This window comes from Podarcis raffonei, chromosome 4 (genome assembly GCF_027172205.1).
Source record: "Podarcis raffonei isolate rPodRaf1 chromosome 4, rPodRaf1.pri, whole genome shotgun sequence".
In the NCBI taxonomy this organism is placed as follows: domain Eukaryota; kingdom Metazoa; phylum Chordata; class Lepidosauria; order Squamata; family Lacertidae; genus Podarcis; species Podarcis raffonei.
Genome location: NC_070605.1, coordinates 7478607 through 7500090, shown reverse-complemented (window position 1 = coordinate 7500090; position 21484 = coordinate 7478607). Strand labels below are relative to the sequence as shown.

At 43.9% G+C, this 21484-nt stretch overlaps 3 protein-coding genes and 1 pseudogene across 6 annotated transcripts in view; all 4 read left to right on the top strand.

The window, feature by feature from the left end:
• Positions 1-3772, top strand: part of LOC128412208 (zinc finger protein 850-like) — a 264328-nt gene extending 260556 nt beyond the window's left edge. For 2 of the 4 annotated variants that reach the window (XM_053385080.1, XM_053385079.1), the window contains exon 6: positions 1903-3772. In XM_053385080.1, the coding sequence (XP_053241055.1) occupies positions 1903-3413 (1511 nt within the window). In that variant the 3' untranslated portion in view covers positions 3414-3772. The remainder of the gene's footprint in view (positions 1-1902) is intronic. The other 2 variants (XM_053385081.1, XM_053385082.1) reach the window with 2 other exon arrangements.
• A 10130-nt stretch (positions 3773-13902) lies between these two features.
• Positions 13903-17777, top strand: LOC128412319 (zinc finger and SCAN domain-containing protein 31-like). The gene is made up of 3 exons (XM_053385224.1): positions 13903-14302; positions 17172-17665; positions 17764-17777. The coding sequence occupies exons 2-3, from the start codon at positions 17263-17265 to the stop codon at positions 17775-17777; spliced, it is 417 nt and encodes a 138-aa protein (XP_053241199.1). The 5' UTR covers positions 13903-14302; positions 17172-17262.
• An 89-nt stretch (positions 17778-17866) lies between these two features.
• Positions 17867-21484, top strand: part of LOC128412218 (zinc finger protein 883-like) — a 53485-nt pseudogene continuing 49867 nt past the window's right edge.
• LOC128412283 (zinc finger protein 91-like) overlaps positions 21060-21484 on the top strand; it is a 30642-nt gene continuing 30217 nt past the window's right edge. The window contains exon 1 of the mRNA XM_053385190.1: positions 21060-21142. Within this exon, the coding sequence (XP_053241165.1) occupies positions 21060-21142 (83 nt within the window). The remainder of the gene's footprint in view (positions 21143-21484) is intronic.

Here is a 21484-nt window from a genome sequence, read left to right as displayed (position 1 = left end):
AAAGACAATTTAATGAAGAATGTAATGCAATGACTTTGATGAAGGAGTATTTATTAGAGCAGAAATCATAAAGAAAAAACGTGAAACCTTTGGTAACCATTGGTAACCTTTAGCTTTCATTACGGCCTTACAACGCCTTTCCATGAAGTGAACCAAGTTTTTAGTTCTGCAGCTGTAAGAATGCCAAACCAAGACTGAATTATTGTCTCTGTTAATTGGGCTTTATTGCTGGGTTGCTTCTGACTAATAAGTTTCTTTAGTCGGCTCTATAGATTTCTGATTGGGTTAATGTTTGGGCTATTCCCAGGCCATTCCGGCAGTGAAATAAGATTATCTTGAAAGCACCTTTTGCACACAGCAGCAACATGACATGGAGCTGAATCTTGTTGAAATAGAAAACAAACAAACAAACAAACAAATATAAATGCTTCCGTATCTGGGTAAAGATCACCTGCGGAACGCTTCAGTTTGCGCTCAAGTATTTCATTCATGCGTTTTGTTGTTGTTTAGTCATTTAGTCGTGTCCTACTCTTCGTGACCCCATGGACCGGAGCACGCCAGGCACTCCTGTCTTCCACTGCCTCCCGTAGTTTGGTCAGTCTCATGTTTGTAGCTTCGAGAACACTGTCCAACCATCTCGTCCTCTGTCGTTCCCTTCTCCTTGTGCCCTCCATCTTTCCCAACATCAGGGTCTTTTCCAGGGAGTCTTCTCTTCTCATGAGGTGGCCAAAGTATTGGAGCCTCAGCTTCACGATCTGTCCTTCCAGTGAGCACTCAGGGTTGATTTCCTTAAGAATGGATAGGTTTGATCTTCTTGCAGTCCATGGGACTCTCAAAAGTCTCCTCCAGCACCATAATTCAAAAGCATCAATTCTTCGGCGATCAGCCTTCTTTATGGTGATGCGTTTTACATTCCCATTAATGACGCATATTCTGCCCACACCTTTTGCTGCCATGCAGCCCCAGATCATCACACTATCTGCGTGTTTCACGGTCGGTGTAATGCAAGTAGGATGTAAATCTCTGATTCTTCTCGCATATTTCATGCCATCACTACCAAGCAAGGAGATTTGGGTCTCAATGCTCCAAATAACACTGTCCCATTGTTCCGCTGTCCAGTTAACATGGGTTTAATCATTTCAAGCTTTGCTTGAGAGATAACAATGGCTTTTTTCTTAAAATTCTAACATTTAGACCAGTCCTAGCTCTCAACTTCACAGTACATTGCTCCATGTCATCTTGTATACACCCATATGATTTTCTTCTGTCATGTAGGGACAGTCTCTCCATTCTTTGATCGTTATCTGCCTTTGTGCACTTTTTCCTGCCTTTACCAGTCTGATTTTATAGTGATTGAGTCTCCTTATACCTCTTCAAAAATATAGAAAGGCCATCTTTGGTTAAGTTTTTTCCATCTTTCATCTAATTTCTTCATAGCGGTAGCCTTGTTCACTTAATGCTACAATTTTACATCTCTTTCTGGGTGACCAGTCAACTTTTTGTGCCATTTCTATAATTTTATAATGTTTTACAACCTAAGCAAATTGTGCTTCCTTTCTCTGGTTACTTGGCTATAACATTTGCTAGAATACGGATAATTAAATGAACTTTGTTGAATTGCATTCTTGATTAAATTATCTTCCCATTGATATATAACTTTATGATATTACTCCAAAAGAAGTGGTGTTGTGAGCCATCAAACCTCTGAAATACACTTTTTTCCAAAAAGCTTACATAATTTTGACCACTACTGTATATCAAACAAAGCAACATTCAACAACACATCACAATCTCATAATTAATATGTTGGTTAATGACAAACAAAACAGGTAATGAACACACACCGTTCAGTTTTTCTCCATTTGTTCCTGAGGCTCTAACCCCTTTTTGTCTCCATTGCAGATTGTGATGAAACGGAAATAGAGAACAAAGGTGACCATGACGAAATCCCCAGAGAGGACAAGCCATGTAAAAATTTGGAGTGTGGAGAAATGTGTAGTCAGAGCTCCCATTCCACTTCCCATCAACAAAATCTCATTGGAAAGAAACTCTATCAGTGCATGGAATGTGGAAAAAGCTTCAGTCACAGCTCCAAACTCACTACCCATCAAAGAATTCATACAGGGGAGAAACCCTATCAGTGTGTGGAATGTGGAAAGAGCTTCAGTCAGAACTCCCATCTCACTTCCCATCAAAGAATTCATACAGGGGAGAAACCCTATCAGTGTGTGGAATGTGGAAAGAGCTTCAGAATCAGGCACGATCTCACTTCCCATAAGAGAATTCATACAGAAGAGAATCCCTATCAGTGCGTAGTATGTGGAAAGAGCTTGAAGAATAACTCCAATCTCACTTCCCATCAGAGAATTCATACAGGGGAGAAACCCTATCAGTGTGTAGAATGTGGAAAGAGCTTCAGTCAGAACTCCGATCTCACTTCCCATAAGCGAATTCATACAGGGGAAAAACCCTATCAGTGTGTGGAATGTGGAAAGAGCTTCAGTCAGAGCACCCATCTCACTTCCCATCAAAGAATTCATACAGGGGGAAAACCCTATCAGTGTGTGGAATGTGGAAAGAGCTTCACTGATAGCTCCGATCTCACTTCCCATAAGCGAATTCATACAGGGGAGAAACCCTATCAGTGTGTGAAATGTGGAAAGAGCTTCAGTCAGAGCTCCTCTCTCACTTCCCATCAAAGAATTCATACAGGAGCGAAACCCTATCAGTGTGTGGAATGTGGAAAGAGCTTCAGTCACAGCCACAGTCTCACTTCACATCAAAGAATGCATACAGGGGAGAAACCATATCAGTGTGTGGAATGTGGAAAGAGCTTCAGTCACAGTCAGAATCTCACTTCCCATTATCGAATTCATACAGGGGAGAAACCTTATCAGTGTGAGGAATGTGGAAAGAGCTTCAGTCAGAGCTCTGATCTCAATTCCCATAAGCGAATTCATACAGGGGAGAAACCCTATCAGTGTGTGGAATGTGGAAAGAGCTTCAGTCGTAACCACAGTCTCACTTCCCATCAAAGAATTCATACAGGGGAGAAACCCTATCAGTGTGTGGAATGTGGAAAGAGCTTCACTCATAGCTCCTCTCTCACTTCCCATCAAAGAATTCATACAGGGGAGAAACCCTATCAGTGTGTGAAATGTGAAAAGAGCTTCAGGAAGAGCTCCGATCTCACTTCCCATCAAAGAATTCATACAGGAGCGAAACCCTATCAGTGTGTGGAATGTGGAAAAAGCTTCAGTAACAGCCACAGTCTCACTTCCCATAAGCGAATTCATACAGGGGAGAAACCATATCAGTGCGTGGAATGTGGAAAGAGCTTCAGTCACAGTCAGAATCTCACTTCCCATCAAAGAATCCATACAAAGGTTGAAAAAACCATTATACAGATTTAGGAGCCAGGCAAATCCACACTTTTTTAACCAGTCCTTTGGCTGATTGACATTTAATGCCTTTTTAAAATGTGGTGTTTTGTGTTGTTGTTTTTTTAATGTTGTAACCATCCTTAGACCTGTGGGTGTAGGGAATAGCTGCCAACTTTCTGCACCACCTAGAGTACCCACAGAATTGTGGCTTCTACTGGCAACACACATAGGAGAACAAATGAAAGACAAACACAAGGGGCAGGAAAAAACCTGGAAAGGGCCATACCAAATGGACATCCGGTGTGAAGAGGTCACTTTCCCCACTGCTGAACAATGCCACAGATAGAGGATTTGAAATGCTAGAAGTGTTCTCATGGGCAAGGGGAGCTGCTGGGAAATTGAACTACGGGCTCAAAATATTACTTTTTCAAAAAGTTGCTGCCATTATAGGCATTACAGGCAAAAAGATGGAAAAAACTGCGACCAGGGCCATGGGCTAAGCTGGGTGATTGACAGTGGGGCCAGTCACCACCTCATGCCATCGCCATCTAGTGTTTTTTTGTGGAACTGCAAGGCTGTGAAAACTGGAAGAAGTGTAACACTTGCAGATGGTTCCAAGCGCTAAGTCTGGCTCTGTTTATTGTTCCTTTTTACAGGTGGAGATTGAGGCCTATGTCATTCCAGAGATGCAGTGCTGTTTGCTTTCTGTTTCCTCTCTTGTCCATGATGGATTCAAAGTGTGTTTTGAAAATAATGTTTATTCCATTTCCAGAGGTGGGTGACAACTGGTCAGTGTTGAGTGCAAAGACAGGCTGTTTGTGCTAGAAGCGCCTACTGCAGGTAAAGGTCCCACTGAGGATGCACAAGCACAGTGTGCTAAGGTTCCCATCCATGATGGGTGCCATCATGGCATTTGAGACCGGAGAATGTCATATGTCAACTGGGGTACATGAAGAAGGTTCCAGGGTGCACTGAAGGGTGCAAGATGAAGGCATGTGACAAATACCTGGAATGCAGGGCCTTCAAGAAAGCCAAGGTTCAGACGTGCTCTTATCCTAGGTCTGACAGGGTAACCACAAAACCTTTTGAGCTAGTCCTTGCAGACCTTTGGGGCCCTATGCCAGTTGCCAGTCTGGGCGGGGCCAAATTTGTGTTATCTCTGGTGGATGATTATTCCAGAAATGGGTGGATTTTCTCTCTGAAGCACAAGGGAGAGGCCGCTGCTTTGGTGAAAGACGGGATAATGGCAGTAGATCTACAGATCTCACTGCAGGTCAAGAGCTTTCAATCAGATTGTGGTGGAGAGTTCACCAGGTCTGCGTTGCAGAACTGCTTCTGCCAGAAAGGCATATGTCACAGGTTGACTAGCAAATTCTCCTCAGGAGAATGGAGTTGCAGAATGCAGGGAGAGAACGCTGCAGGAGGCAACCGAAGCCATGCTCTTTGACACAGGGTTGCCCCAGCAGTTTTGGGTGGAAGCGTGGAAATCTGTGTCCTTCACTCAGAACCTTTCTTACAGTTCTGTAGTAGGGGTCACGCCCTATTTTCTGCTGCATGGCAAGAAGCCCAATGTGCATTTCTTCTTTTCCTACAATCCCTAACAATAATGCTTCAGGCTTTTTTACAAAAGTTAATTGGAACATTTTCTTCAACTCATTGTATATCATTTCCCAGAATTTTTTTATTTTATTACAATCCCACCACATATGGTAAAAAGTCCCTTCTTTTTCTTACATTTCCAACATATCTTTGAGCTGGTTTTATACATTCTTCCTATCTGCACTGGTGATATATAGCGTCTATACATCATTTTCATGTAATTTTCTTTCAGCAAAGAGCAGTCTTTAAATTTTAAATCAGTTTTCCACAATCTTCCCCAATCTTCAAACATTAAATTATGACCTACATCTTGTGCCCATTTAATCATGACTGATTTCACCTCTTCATCTTTTGTTTCCCATTCTAGCAGAATACTATATGCACTTTTCAGCAACTTCCCTTTCCCTTCTACGACTTCCTTTTGAAATCTAGATGTCGTGTAGCTAAATCCTTTCTTATTGTCTTCTTTGTATGTTTCATGTAGTTGCCGATAGTGTAACCAACTCTGAAAGTGGTCTATTTCCTTGTAATCTCTTCATTTGCATTTTCCTTCTTGATCCTTTAACAAGTCAGCATACGTAAGCCACTTTCCTTTCTATCCAAGTGGTTTGAGCAGTAAAGCTTCATGTGGTGAAAGCCACCAAGGGGTCTTCTGTTCTAACCTATCTTTATACAGTAGTACCTCGGGTTACATACGCTTCAGGTTACACACTCCGCTAACCCAGAAATAGTGCTTCAGGTTAAGAACTTTTTCTTCAGGATGAGAACAGAAATCGTGCGGTGGCAGCAGGAGGCCCCATTAGCTAAAGTGGTGCTTCAGGTTAAGAACAGTTTCAGGTTAAGAACGGACCTCCGGAATGAATTAAGTACTTAACCTGGGGTACCAGTGTATCTCTACCATATGCTCATTAGTGATTTCCTAATTATATGGTTATAAAAACTTTTTTTATATACCTTCCCTTTCCTATGCCATAAATATCCGTGAAACCCCCCCCCCCCCGATAAACCTGATAATTTATTTCTGCCATTTTTTGAAACATTTTGAAAAATCTTTCACAATTACTGGGGCTGATTGAAAGAGGAATAGCATTTTTGGCAGAACATTCATTTTAACCACTTAAATTGATCTAATCTAAATACTGGACTACACAATAGCCCGATCTATTTGAAAGCTTAAAATGCATGAGAATCCTCCATAGGGCTGTAGGTAATAAGACACTATACATTGAACATAAAAGCAATTATACACAAAAATTGGGTGTCCCCCCCCCCTTTGTGGAAATAACATACTGTCAGACACATGTTAGCATTCCTACATAATATCACACAATACACCATATGCTAATTAAATATCAGTTGCATATCTTGAGTCAATTGTGATCTTTTACATATCTTTTCAATCCTGGGGCACAGAGTCTTGATGTTTAAAAGGTGAGAGAATGTGCTTGCAATTCAACTTTCCCCCCTTTGTCAGCCCCGCCCCCACCCCGTCAGTCTATATCCTTTGGAAAGAGATAGCTGTGGTCACTCTGGTGTCTTTTGTTGTTGCTACTGCAGGTAATGAATAGTCTTGTGGTCACGAGGTCTGTGTTGGCATCTGTAGAAGGGATATCCTGCAAGGGGGGGCAGGACTTTTGGGACTTAATGACACAGTTATAAAGGGAAGAGGTAAAAGCCAAAAAGGCGAGAATCTTCTTGAATTTTCTTGGGAAGCTGCAAGCATTTTATTCATTTCACTATTATTATCTTAGCGAGTTAAGCATTTTATTCATTTCAATATTATGATCACATTTCCATATACCGGTATTTACTACTGTTATTATATGCTAAAAATACAAAAAAAGTAAAAATATAAAAAGAAAACAAAAGTAAAAAAGATAGATTACCAGTTAAACATTTTCTTCCAGATGAAAAATTAATGGACTTGATTCAAAGATAGCAGATTTTTTAAAAAGTTATTATTAAATATTAAATAATACAAAGATATTATCAAAACCACACAGATTGTTACTGGACTGGAACCTTAAGGACTAAGAGGTGAAGGAGGTGATGGTGAAATGGGCACACGATTGTAGCTATCCAATCAAGATGAAAAATGGGAATTATGGAAAAAGACATAAAATTCACCATGTGCTATCTGATTTTTAGATGGTACCTGACCCCATCCAAATCAGTCAAAATAAATAAATATCAGCAATAAGTGCTGGAGATGCAGACAAAATGAGGAAACCTTATTCCACATGTGGTGGACATGTCCCCAAAGGGAAAATAAAATAAAGTAAAGTAAAAAAAAATGCTATTTATTTTAAAGAAAACCAAAGCTTTCCTATTTGATATTCTAACAATAAGCATACCAAATGAAAATAAAAGAGTGCTTCTTTACACAACAACAGCGGCTAGGATGTTAATAGCAAAATACTGGGAAATGAGTTAATATCAACAAAAGATGAGTGGCAATTAAAGTTGTGCTAGTACCTTGAACTAGCCACAATGCCAGAACTTCCAAGAGACTGAGATCTACTCCCAGTAATAAAAATCCTGCTAGTGATTTACCCATTGTCTTTGCCCAGAGTTCTTGAGCATTTCTCAGGGAGCAGTGACCAGAACTGTGGATCGACCACTAGATCATTTAACAAATTAAAATTATATAAACAATTGTGCTATAAAAGTACATGCCATATATGAAGTGTTACGAAAAAGGAGCAATGCTGGCTGAGTGCTCCAGATGGCTGGAAAGCCAAACAGGATGTTGCTGTTTTGGGACTGTACCGTGGGAACAAAGGAACAGTCTATTCACACCACTGAGCACCGGATGTTAGCTCAGAGTGTCACCTGACTTGTACTGGAAGTACATGGGAGGAGTTATTCTCTCTCTGCTGTTGATGTAAAGAGAGTGCAGACACGTTTTCTCTGTACTGCTGGAAAGACAGAAATAAAGGCATGTAAATATATTTCTGTCTGTCTCTCTCCCCTCCCTGGGAACGGCAGGGGAGGAGGGATGGTGTGTTCTTCTCACGTTGGGAAGAATCGCCGATAGAGATCTCGCCTTGTCTTGCCGGGAGTCGCTGACGGGGGAGGTCAACAAGGAATCCAAGCCGGGCACCTGGAGAGTGGCCAATTCCTCTGACTAAGGCTTGAATTCCGACATGAAGTATCACGATAATAGAACTTTTAACACAGTGGTTTCTTCGGTGAACAACAACTCTTGCAGTGTATATAGACAGGCGCAGCATTGATTTTAGCTACAGGTGACAGAAATCTGCAGCTGTAAGGTTCTCTTCCTGCTTGGCAGGGGGTTGTTCCTGCTTGGCAGGGGGTTGGACTCGATGGCCCTTGTGGTCTCTTCCAACTCTATGATTCTATGATTCTAAGTGACCCCTTTAAAACAACAAATGTAAAACAAACTTTATCCATCACAGGTTTGTTAATTTGTTAAAATATGTTGAATTACAACATTATATTCATTTATATTACTTAGAATATGTACAACGGATGGAGCCCATGAGAGCAAAACAGGGCATTGTTCCGGAAATCCTTGTCAACACTGTGGAACTGTAGCAGGCTCCAATTTGGACTTTATGAACGTATGTGGAACAGAAACTAGCAGGCATTTGGTCTTTCGGATGAACTGATTTACTGGGGACTTCCATCTATATTATTGCAATTTATGTGTTGTTTATGTGCAAGATATTGTGATAAGAATGTATAGAAGAGTATTGTTTATGTGAATGCACAGCCGATTACATCTTGTGTGTTTGTCAATTCCGGGAACAGCATTCCTGACCCAGATTTTCACAGGAAGTCCCTAAGATGATTCCCCTTTCAAACAGGATACGTGAACCTAGGCCAGTAGGGTCCTCCTCTCTGGCAGACGGAGAAACCCTTCCTCAAAGCCCCCCTCCCCCACTTCCCCATGGGGTCTCCCACACCACCCATCACTCACCAGGATGGCTTTGGCCGTCTCCTGCTTGGAGCACTTCAGGGTTCGGAGCCCCCTGAGCTGAGCTGCCTGGCAGTTCTGAATCACCTCCGGCAGGTACAGCTGATCTTCTTCCAGCAGCTGAAAGACAAAAGTCAGTTCCTCACAAGGGAGGGCTTCTCCACATCCGAGAGGGCAGAGTGGGGGACAAGGAGGGCAGGTCTGAGCCCCTGCTCTGGTTCTCTCCAATACTCACCCCTGGGGGAGGGATGTGCAACCACAGCACATCTGCAAAGAGAAGGACATGGGGACAGGTGAGTCTCTCCCTGAGCACCTGGCAAGGCTATTCCAAGAGTTTCCTCCTGGATTCAAAGTCCTACTGCAGGGGAGGAGGGACATCCCAGGCCTTGGGGGCTAATCCTGGTCTGCTTCAAACAGAATGTGGCTCCCCAGGCCAGGGGTAGGCAAATTAAGGCCTGGGGGCTGGATCCGGCCCAATCGCCTTCTCAATCCGGCTCGCGGACAATTCGGGAATCAGTGTGTTTTTAGATGAGTTATTTGTGGGGCATAGGACTTCGTTCATCCCCCCCCAAAAAATATAGTCTGGCCCCCTACATGGTCTGAGGGACGGTGGACTGGCCCATGGCTGAAAAAAGGTTGCTGACCCCTGCCCCAGGCTAACAAGGTGGCCAATATCCGGTTCCATTCCACCCTTTAAAAATCTAAATATCAAAACAGATCCCAGCTTTCAGAGCATGTAAACCACATGAGTGGAAATACCGCTGCTCCATGCACAAAAATAGGACTATACTTCCTTCTCCCACCTTTAAAGTAAACCTCTACGTAACGAAACCGAATTGATCCAAGTCTGCCTTCCTCCACCAACCTCAACTTTGCCCTTCAAGCCAAAAGACAACACTTCCCCATCCCCAGGCAAAACCCCCTGGCCTTCCATTGGTAGAGCCGCCACCATGCCTGTGGCGTTTACCTCAGTGCAGTGCGGGGACTGACTGAGCTGACGGTGACATGCTTTCAGCCTCAGACACTTGGCGGGTTCTGAAATGGCCGTGGAGGACATAGTTTGAGGACCCCTGGTCCACACTGACTGGGACATTCTGCATGCCAAGCAGATGCTCTAGGGCTCCCCATATTTCACTAGCCTTTCAACATTATGCTATTAGCAACCGTGGAGATTCCACCTGCCTCTTTTGAAAGGAGAAAACTCACCTGATCAATTTAATCAATTAATAATAATAATGATAATATATTTATACCCCACCCATCTGGCTGGATTTCCCCAGCCACTCTGGGCAGCTTCCAACAAAATATCAAAATACAATAGTCCATCCAATATTAAAAGCTTCCCTAAACATAATAACAGCAACCATCCATTTTCAGTCCATTGAATTAGCAATTAAGCATTTCTGGAAAGGGAAATGGCATACTTTTGTATATTAGCATAAAAAGCATGCATAAGAAAGTATTACTCATTTATGATGAGAATAGGGTTTATTTCTTTTGAACCTCGCTTGGTTCCTCCTTGGCAGCCAGTGCAATTGTTTCAGCAGGGCTAGAACTCAGGACCCGCTGCCTTGAGGGACATCTAAGAGCAGTTGGGCAGGGAAAGGTCTCCCTTGGGAGGTGGTGGACTCTCCTTCCTTGGAGGTTTCTAAGCAGAGATCCCCCTTCATGGATCACTGCCTTGCCGTGGCAAAGGGGCTTGAAGAACTCAGAGAAGCTATGAACTATGCCGAGCAGGGCACCCAAGATGAACAGGTCATAGTGGAGAGTTTTGACCAAACGTGATCCACCTGGAGGAGGAACCGGCAAGCCACTCCAGTATCCCTGCCAAGAAAACTCCATGGACAAAGACAACAGGCATATAAAAGTTATGACGCTGGAAGATGAGCCCCTCAGGTCGGAAGGCGTCCAACATGCTACTGGGGAAGAGCGGAGGACAAGTACAAGTAGATCCAGAGCTGATGAAGCGGCTGGGCTAAAGCCGAAAGGACGTTCAGTTGCGGATATGCCTGGAAGCGAAAGGAAAGTCCAATGCTGTAAAGAAAAATATTGCATAGGAACCTGGAATGTAAGAACCATGAACCTGGGTAAGTTGGATGTAGTCAAAAATGAGATGGCAAGAATAAATATTGACATCCTGGGCATCAGTGAACTAAAATGGACAGGAATGGGCGAATTCAATTCGGATGACTATCCTATCTACTACTGTGGGCAAGAAACCCGGAAAAGAAATGGAGTGGCCCTCATAGTCAACAAAAGAGTGGCGAAAGCAGTACTGGGATGCAATCTCAAAAATGATAGAATGATCTCGATACGAATCCAAGGCAGACCTTTTAACATAACAGTAATCCAAGTTTATGCACCAACTACTGGTGCTGAAGAAACTGAAATTGACCAATTCTATGAAGACTTACAACACCTTATAGAAGCGACACCAAAGAAGGATGTTCTTCTCATTATAGGGGATTGGAATGCTAAAGTAGGGAATCAAGAGATAAAAGGAACAACGGGCAAGTTTGGCCTTGGAGAGCAAAATGAAGCAGGGCAAAGGCTAATAGAGTTCTGTCAAGAGAACAAGCTGGTCATCACAAACACGCTTTTCCAACAACACAAGAGACGACTCTACACGTGGACATCACCAGATGGGCAGCATCAAAATCAGATTGATTATATTCTCTGCAGCCAAAGATGGAGAAGCTCAATACAGTCAGCAAAAACAAGACCTGGAGCTGACTGTGGCTCAGATCATCAGCTTCTTATAGCAAAATTCAAGCTTAAACTGAAGAAAGTAGGAAAAACCACTGGGCCGGTAAGATACAATCTAAATCAAATCCCTTATGAATACACAGTGGAAGTGAGGAACAGGTTTAAGGATTTAGATTTGCTAGACAGAGTGCCTGAAGAACTATGGATGGAGACTCGCAACATTATACAGGAGGCAGCAACGAAAACCATCCCAATGAAAAGGAAATGCAAGAAAGCAAAGTGGCTGTCCAACGAGGCCTTACAAATAGCGGGGGAGAGAAGGCAAGCAAAATGCCAGGGAGATAGTGAAAGATACAGGAAATTGAATGCAGATTTCCAAAGAATAGCAAGGAGAGACAAGAAGGCCTTCTTAAACGAGGAATGCAAAGAAATAGAGGAAAACAACAGAATGGGAAGAACCAGAGATCTGTTCAAGAAAATTGGAGATATGAAAGGAACATTTCATTCAAAGATTGCCATAATAAAGGACAAAAGTGGTAAGGACCTAACAGAAGCAGAAGACATCAAGAAGAGGTGGCAAGAATACACAGAGGAATTATATCAGAAAGAAATGGATGCCTCGTACACCCCAGGTAGTGGGGTTGCTGACCTTGAGCCAGACATCCTGGAGAGTGAAGTCAAATGGGCCTTAGAAAGCACTGCAAATAACAAGGCCAGTGGAAGTGATGGTATTCCAGCTGAACTATTTAAAATTTTAAAAGATGATGCTGTTAAGGTGCTACACTCAATATGCCAGCAAGTTTGGAAAACTCAGCAGTGGCCAGAAGATTGGAGAAGATCAGTCTGCATCCCAATGCCAAAGAAGGGCAGTGCCAAAGAATGCTCCAACTACCGCACAATTGCACTCATTTCACACGCTAGCAAGGTTATGCTTAAAATTCTACAAGGAAGGCTCAAGCAGTATGTGGACCGAGAACTCCCAGAAGTGCAAGCTGGATTTAGAAGAGGCAGAGGAACCAGAGACCAAATTGCAAACATGCGCTGGATTATGGAGAAAGCCAGAGAGTTCCAGAAAGACATCTACTTCTGCTTCATTGACTATGCAAAAGCCTTTGACTGTGTCGACCACAGCAAACTATGGCAAGTTCTTAAAGAAATGGGAGTGCCTGATCACCTCATCTGTCTCCTGAGAAATCTTTATGTGGGACAAGAAGCTACAGTTAGAACTGGATATGGAACAACTGATTGGTTCAAAATTGGGAAAGGAGTACGACAAGGCTGTATATTGTCTCCCTGGTTATTTAACTTATATGCAGAATTCATCATGCGAAAGGCTGGGCTGGATGAATCCCTAGCCGGAATTAAGATTGCTGGAAGAAATATCAACAACCTCAGATATGCAGATGACACAACTTTGATGGCAGAAAGTGAGGAGGAATTAAAGAACCTTTTATTGAGGGTAAAAGAGGAGAGCGCAAAATATGGTCTGAAGCTCAACATCAAAAAAACGAAGATCATGGCCACTGGTCCCATCACCTCCTGGCAAATAGAAGGAGAAGAAATGGAGGCAGTGAGGGATTTTACTTTCTTGGGCTCCATGATCACTGCAGATGGTGACAGCAGCCACGAAATTAAGAGACGCCTGCTTCTTGGGAGGAAAGCAATGATCAACCTAGACAGCATCTTAAAAAGTAGAGACATCACCTTGCCAACAAAGGTCCGTATAGTAAAAGCTATGGTTTTCCCAGTAGTGATGTATGGAAGTGAGAGCTGGACCATCAAGAAGGCTGATCGTTGAAGAATTGATGCTTTTGAATTATGGTGCTGGAGGAGACTCTTGAGAGTCCCATGGACTGCAAGAAGATCAAACCTATCCATTCTTAAGGAAATCAGCCCTGAGTGCTCACTGGAAGGACAGATCGTGAAGCTGAGGCTCCAATACTTTGGCCACCTCATGAGAAGAGAAGACTCCCTGGAAAAGACCCTGATGTTGGGAAAGATGGAGGGCACAAGGAGAAGGGGACGACAGAGGACGAGATGGTTGGATAGTGTCTTTGAAGCTACAAACATGAGTCTGACCAAACTGCGGGAGGCAGTGGAAGACAGAAGTGCCTGGCGTGCTCTGGTCCATGGGGTCACGAAGAGTCGGACACGACTAAACGACTAATCAACAACAAAAGCAGAGATCGGGCGGCCATCTGCCATGGATGCTTTAACTGAGATTCCTGCATTGCTGGGGGTTGGGCTAGATGACCCTGGGATCCCCTCCTATCTCTCCGCTCCTGAATTCTAGGAGGAGCTTCCTTGCCTCCTGCAAAGCCCTTTTCCCTGCAAGCTCTTCCTCTGGTTTCTGGCCAAGGGAGGGAGATGCTCAGAGTCCAGCCAAGAGCCTCACCCCCAAAAGGATATCTGGGCATTGGCATAGCCAGGGGGGCAGCTGCCCCCTTAATCCATAAAAAATAATAGAAATCTGAGGTTCTGCCAAGCGAGAGAGGGCTGAGCTGGAGGGACTCGGCTTGGCAAGGGTTAAAGGGAAGTGAGCTGCCTTCCTAGAGAGGCCAGGAAGCAAGAGGGGGCCAGGTCCTCCAGAGCCAAGGCCCCTCCCTCCCCAGTCCTTTCCTTGCTTTGGGGTCTCTCCTGCAAGGGCTGCCTCGCTGTCCCCTCCTGGGATCTGGTGAGTCTCCTCTCTCTCCCCCCAGAGGGTGCAGTGGGGAGACGGGGGGGGGGGGGGTCCCAGGGCTGCAGCAGGGGAGGATGCCTGGGGGGCCTGATCAGGGAGGGGCCAGGTCTGCCACGCTCTCCTTCCTGGAGATCAGAGGATCCCAAACTCATTTGGCCCTCCGCCCCCCCCCCTTTCTGAAAAAATATCCCTTCTTTAAACAAAGGAGTCCCTGGCACTTTAACTCTGTGTGACATTGCTCAGCCTCATTGCACAACAGAGGAAACATGTGCAAATGGTTTTCCAAAGCTGGACGAGGAGGTGGACTAGCCCCCCCCCCCCAAGAACAATGGGGAGGAAGGAAGGAAAGGTGGGAGAGGAAGGCCAGGAACAAAGAGAGGGATCCCAGCCCCTAGTCTGGCTGCTGCATTGCGGACCAGTTTCCCAGTCGTCTCCCAGGGCAGCTCCCCACGGAGGCCACTGCAGCAATCCCCTCGCACCCAGAGCAGGGCATCCCAGGACCACGTCCTCTCTCTCCCAAAGGGATTGTTGCTGGCAAAGCAGCCGGAAATGGGCGCTGCTACTCACCAAGCCTCCAGGGACCTTGGCATCAATGGCTGTGTGTTTGTTAAGCTATCTATCAGAATAATAATAATAAAGTAATAATAAAGTACCTGCCTAAATTTCAAGGGAGATGTTTTTGGCCCTGCCCACTTGGCCCTTAGGGGGTTGGTCAGATACATACCTGTCCCTCAGAGCAAAAAAAGGGACCCCACCCCAGGAGTCTGTCTGAAGAGCGACAGAGAGTCCCAGGGCAAGAAAAGGAGACAGAAGCAGGGGAGTGGGGGTGGGGAGCAACTCCTGAGGACCCCCACTATTTTTCTTTTTTTTATATAAATTTTTATTAATTTTCCAACTTAAATTAAAACACAATACAACTAACAATACACAGACAAACAAACATATAAACACGTATAGTTTCATAACCTCTTTTTCTTAAACCTTATTTCAACGACTTCCCCATACCTCCCTTTTCTGCATCCCTATTTTAAACTTTTTCAGCAACCCCTAGTTCCAATTACTTATAATTCACTTTCTTTAATCCTTTTTCTCTTACCCAATTATTTATCACTGCAATTTTGTTTCACATTACCCATGACATTTTAGCACTCATTAATTTTACAACAGTTCTTAAGATAAACTTTAAATTTCTTCCAATCTTCTTCCACCGTCTCTTTCCCTTGGTCGCGGATTCTGCCAGTCATCTCGGCCAGTCCCATATAGTCTATCACCTTCGTCTGCCACTCTTCCAGCGTGGGTAGTTCTTGTGTCTTCCAATACTTAGCTAAAAGAACTCTTGCTGCTGTTGTAGCATACATAAAGAACGTCCTATCTTTCCTTGACACCAATTGGCCCACCATGCCCAGGAGAAAGGCCTCTGGTTTCTTCACAAATGTGCATTTAAGCACCTTTTTCATTTCATTATAAATCATTTCCCAGAAGACCTTAATCCTTGGGCACGTCCACCAAAGGTGGTAAAAGGTACCTTCAGTTTCATTACATTTCCAGCATTTATTATTAGGCAAGTGATAAATTTTTGCAAGCTTGACTGGAGTCATGTACCACCTATAAATCATTTTCATAATATTCTCTCTTAAGGCATTACATGCCATAAACTTTATACCGGTGGTCCATAACTGTTCCCAGTCAGCAAACATAATGTCATAACCAATATCTTGTGCCCATTTAATCATAACTGATTTAACCGTCTCGTCCTGTGTATTCCATTTCAACAACAAGTTGTACATTCTTGACAGATTCTTAGTATTGGGTTCTAACAATTCTGTTTCTAATTTTGACCTCTCCACCTGGAAGCCAATTTTCCTGTCCTGTTTAAACACTTCATTTATCTGGTAATAGTGAAGCCAGTCTCTTACTTTAGACTTCAATTTCTCATAACTCTGTAGTTTCACTTTTCCCTCCTCCTGTTCTATGATTTCCCAATATTTTGGCCATTTAGATTCCATATTGAGCGTTTTCACTTCCTTAGCTTCCATTGGTGACAGCCACCTAGGGGTTTTATTTTCCAACAAATCTTTATACCGAATCCAAACATTATATAGTGCTTTCCTAACAATATGGTTTTTGAATCCTTGATGAATTTTAACCTTGTCATACCATATATATGCATGCCAACCAAACCTATTATTGAACCCTTCAAGATCCAAAATGTCTGTGTTCTCAAGAAGTAGCCAGTTTTTCAGCCAGCAAAAAGCCGCTGATTCATAATACAGTTTTAAGTCTGGCAGGGCAAACCCCCCTCTTTCTTTTGCATCAGTTAATATCTTAAATTTTATTCTGGGCTTTTTGCCCTGCCAGACAAATCTAGATATATCTTTCTGCCACCTCTTGAAGCAGTCCATTTTATCCACAATCTGCAATGTTTGGAACAAAAACAGCATTCTCGGCAAAACATTCATCTTAATAACAGCAATTCGACCTAACAAGGAAAGTCTCAAATTTGACCATATTCTAAATCTTTCTTAACTTCTGTCCAGCACAAGCATCCATTTTTCACAAGATACAAACGATTCCCTTGTCTGTCTGTTCTGACTTCATGCATTGACTGGAAGGCAGCAGAAACCAGGTTGATTAACATCCCAGAAATCCCTTCAGTTGCCTCCACATTTTGCATTGCTAGAAGGCTAGAGACGTATTTCTTCTCCTCTTCCTCCTCTTTCTTCTCAAAAGATAGCTCATGGTCTGGGATGCAGTGCAGTCCAGCCCTGGGTCCCAGCAAGACTCATCCATGCTTGCTCAAAGAACCAATCCCCCCCCCTCCTGTTCTACAATTCTGTAACAGAACAATGTATTTGGTTCGTAGGATTTCCTAGAGCTTTTCATTACGACAGACAGAACTTGTCAGAAGACCAAAGGGTTCCTTCTGATCTCTCAGAGGCTTCCTGAGAGCACAAATGGATGAGCAAGATTCAGCTGGCCCTGGAACAGGAAGAGGCCATGCCAGCCAAACTGGGAGCAGTGGGAGATTCTGGGAAAACCCAGTGCAGAAGATCCTGGGGGAGGAGGACACCCTCCGCTCAGAGGTGCAGAGCCAGCAGTTGAGGCAGTTCTGCTGCCAGGAGGCCAAAGGACCCCGAGAGGTTTGCAGTCAACTCTACCACTTTTGCCACCAGTGGCTGAAGCCAGAAAGGCACACGAAAGCTAAGATGCTGGACCTGGTGATCTTGGAGCAGTTCCTGGCTGTGCTTCCCCTGGAGATGGAGAGCTGGGTGAGGGAATGCGGAGCGGAGACCAGTTCCCAGGCGGTGGCCCTGGCCGAAGGTTTCCTCCTGAGCCAGGCAGAGGAGAGAAAGCAGGTGAGAGAGACTTTCCTCTGGATACTCCCAAGGGGCTCCAAACAGGACAAAGAACATCCCATAATGGTCTGCTGATGGCCCATCCGTTTTGTGGGAAAGCATCTATGGAATGACATCTCACACCCTTCAAGTCTTTTTCATTCTCTGTCTAATATTTCTCACCATTCTCTGTTTTGAATCCTTGTTTCTTTTTCAGGGACAGGATCTCTTTGCAGAAATGGACCTGGATTCCTGTGAGGCAGAGAGGCCTCCGTTGGTCACCAGAGAGAGGCCACTGGGTAAGGAGGAAGGTGGTTTTTCTCAGTTTGATCTCATTCTGTTGGTTTTCCAAGTCATCTGAGGGTTCTTTTCATCTTGTTTTGGGGGGAGACAGTTGGGAAGAAAGGTCCAGAGGAGGGGAGATGTATTTCAGCACAACTAACATATGAAATGGGCACAAACGTCCAAATGCTCTCAGTAGGTAAGGCTTTCTCAAAGGCCCATCTGTAGTTAGAGATGCCCTGTTTCACCTGTGAGAGAAACAGGCACTCCAGGTGTCCTGTTTATGTTTTTTCTCTTGCAGGTGACAGAAGGATGCCGGCAAGACCTCCTGATCTGTCTTTTCATGGGGGCAGAAGGGAAGCAGCAGCTGTGGAACCAGATCAGGTCAGGGGAAGCTGCCTTGTGGGGACAGAGGCTGAGGGATGGAGCAATGTCATGGATTGGTTGGGCACAGAGGAATGGTGGGAGGATACAGCTGGGGAACCAGGAAGGGAAGATGGCTGAGAGCCCAAGAAGTGGAGGTAGAAGAAGGATGGGTGGTCAGAGGGGGAAGAGGGAGAAGCCTGGGAAGAGGAGGTGTCAGAAGCTGAAGGGCGAACAGGGCTTAGTGAGCTGGGAGACTCTGTGGCAGAATGCAGTGCAGAATCAGTGGCAGAAGAGGAAGGAGGCGAGTGGAAGAGGAAGGTCGGGAGGCAGAGGTGAGTTAGGATAAGGAAGAGCCACTGGTGGCTCCCTCTCCTTTTGCCAGAAGCCACCCTCCCTGCTTGTCTCTCAGAGCCAGCAGATCCCGTACATTGCAGAAATCTCTGCTAGATTATCCAAGACAGTTGGCCATCCAAGACAAGCTTATCTTATTTCTGTATTGATCTTTGAATGCTAAAATAGTCTTCTAAGCACTGGACAAATGAGAACAAATAGTGGCCTGGATTCACCGAACCAGCCCCATCCGCTACAACAAGGGGCCGGCCCCTCATTCCTTCCCCTCTCAATGACCCCCTTGGATTTGGCTCTAGGGCATTGGGAGGGAACTCTGCAGAACAGCTCAGGAGGAGAGGAGAAAGCGGATCCTTCCATTGGGAAAACTGGAATGCTTTCATAGGCAGAATGTCTTGGACAACACAAGGTGGAGTACCACCTATTTGCACAAAGATAAACACCCATAATTAAAATGCAGACTAAAATAAGCATTCATATTTAAAATGTGCAGTAAAGCAATCCTATTGAAACAACACCGCATTGGAAGGAAACAACAGAGCATTGTGTAGCAGATCATATTTCTGCTGTCTCAGAGGAAGACATTTCCCTTTTTCTTTTAGGCTCCAGTGTGCTTTGAAGACGTTGCTGTTCGTTTCACGGACGAGGAGTGGGCGTTGCTGGATCCTGACCAAAGAACTCTGCATAAGGACGTCATGGAGGAGAATCGTGGGATCGTAGCCTCTCTTGGTAAGGCTCCTGTGGGATCGTCATATTTGCCTGGAAATTCAAAAAATACCTCTATGGGCCCAACCTCATTTATTTTCACGAAGCTCAACAGCGCCTCCATAACACCCCCACAATAAACAGTAAATTACAGTTTTTTCTTTGAACAATTTCCTCCAATGATTCCTTTTTCTACCACAATAGGACTGGTCTGAACTTCACAGGCCATCTAAAATGTCAGCTTCATAATTTTTAGGAAAGATAAGTAGCTTCAGGTTTTCTGTTTCTGTTTTTGCTCCTGTCAGTCTTGGGTTGACCAAAGAGATGATTGGCAGTGAAGCTTAGGTGCTGCCAGCAAGAGAAGAAGCAGGCCTAGGGAGAGGAGAGTTAGCAGCGGAAGGCAGAGAGGAGCAACTGTCATCGGAGCTCTGAACAAGGGGGAGAAGAAAAAGAGAGACAGAGTGACAGCTGTATGAGAGCTACAGGAGTGAGTCAGACGCTGGAATGCAGGAAGCATTCTCTGCCAAATTTAAAGATACTGGAAGAGAAGGTGGGGGCTTCCTTTCTGGGGAAGGGGGAGGAGCTCAGCCCGGGCAACTCCATCTTGTGGGGAGGACGGTGAGTAGAGGAGCTCTGTCCAAGTTTGTTGTTTTACCAATAAATCTGAAATTAGCCAGAGTTGTCTCACAAGCCATAACAAGGACTGACAATGGAGATGGAGGGGATGCCATGACTGGGCCAAACAAAATCCATCCCAGAGAAGAGCTAGGCTTATGGAATCTCAGGTAGTAGTAGCAGTGATGAGGATGAGGATGATAGCAATAGTAATACAGTGGTACCTCGGTTTACAAACTTAATCTTTTCCTGAACAGAACTGTTCTTAAATCGAGGTACCACTGTAGTAATAATAATAATAATTTTTATTTCTACCCTGCCCATCTGGCTGGGTTGCCCCAGCTACTCTGGGTGGCTTCCAACACATATATAATCATGAAACATAAAAAACAATAATCTGATTCCATATAAAAAGAACATTAACTTTAAAATGAACAACTTCTACTAGTGGCCAAACTTGTGGAAATCTTTTGTGAAAAGTGTATTTCTGAGATTTGATGTCTCATAACACCACTTTTGTGTGGAGTAATACCATAAAATTATAGAGCAGTGGAAAGATAATTTAGTGAAGAATGTAATGCAATGACTTTTATGAAGGAGTATTTATTAGAACAGCAGTCATAAAGAAAAAATGTGAAACATTTGGTAACCATTGGTAACCTTTAGCTTTCATTACGGCCTTACAAAGCCTTCCTTTGAAGTGAACCAAGTTTTTAGTTCTGCAGCTGTAATAATGGGAAACCAAGACTGAATTATTGCCTCTGTTAATTGGGCTTTATTGCCGGGTTGCCTTTGATTAACAAGTTTCTTATTCGGCCCCATAGATTTCCAATTGGGTTAAAGTTTGAGCTATTCCCAGGCCATTCCGGCAGTGGAATAGGATTATCTTGAAAGCACCATTTGCACACAGCAGCAACATGACATGGAGCTGAGTCCTGTTGAAATAGATAGATAAATAAATAAATAAATAGATAAATAAATAAATATTTATAAATATATATATAAATGCTTCAATATCTGCGAAAAGATCAGCTGCGGAACGCTTCAGTTTGGGCTAAAGTATTTCATTTATGTATTTGGGGGCATTTACTTTCCCATTAATGACGCAAATTCCACCCACACCTTTTGCTGCCATACAACCCCAGATCATCACGCTATCTGGGTGTTTCACGGTCAGTGTAAGGCAAGTAGGATGTAAATCTTCTCTGAATCTTCTCCTCGCGTATTTCATGCCATCACAATCAAGCAAAGAGATTTGGGTCTCATCGCTCGAAATAATACTGTCACATTGTTCCACCGTGCAGTTAACATGGGTTTAGTCTTTCAACTTTGCTTGAGAGATAACAATGGCTTTTTCCTTAGAATTCTAGCCTTTAGATGAGTCCTTGCAATCAACTTCACATTACATTGCACCATGTCATCTTGTATACACCCAGATGATATTCTTCTGTCATGTAGGGACAGTCTCTCCATTCTTCGATCATCACTTGCCTTTGTGCACCTTTACCTGCCTTTACCAGTCTGA

Bases quoted from the DNA above. Each gene is read 5' to 3' on its own strand.
- LOC128412319 (XM_053385224.1), top strand. From the start codon at position 17,263: ATGGATGAGCAAGATTCAGCTGGCCCTGGAACAGGAAGAGGCCATGCC.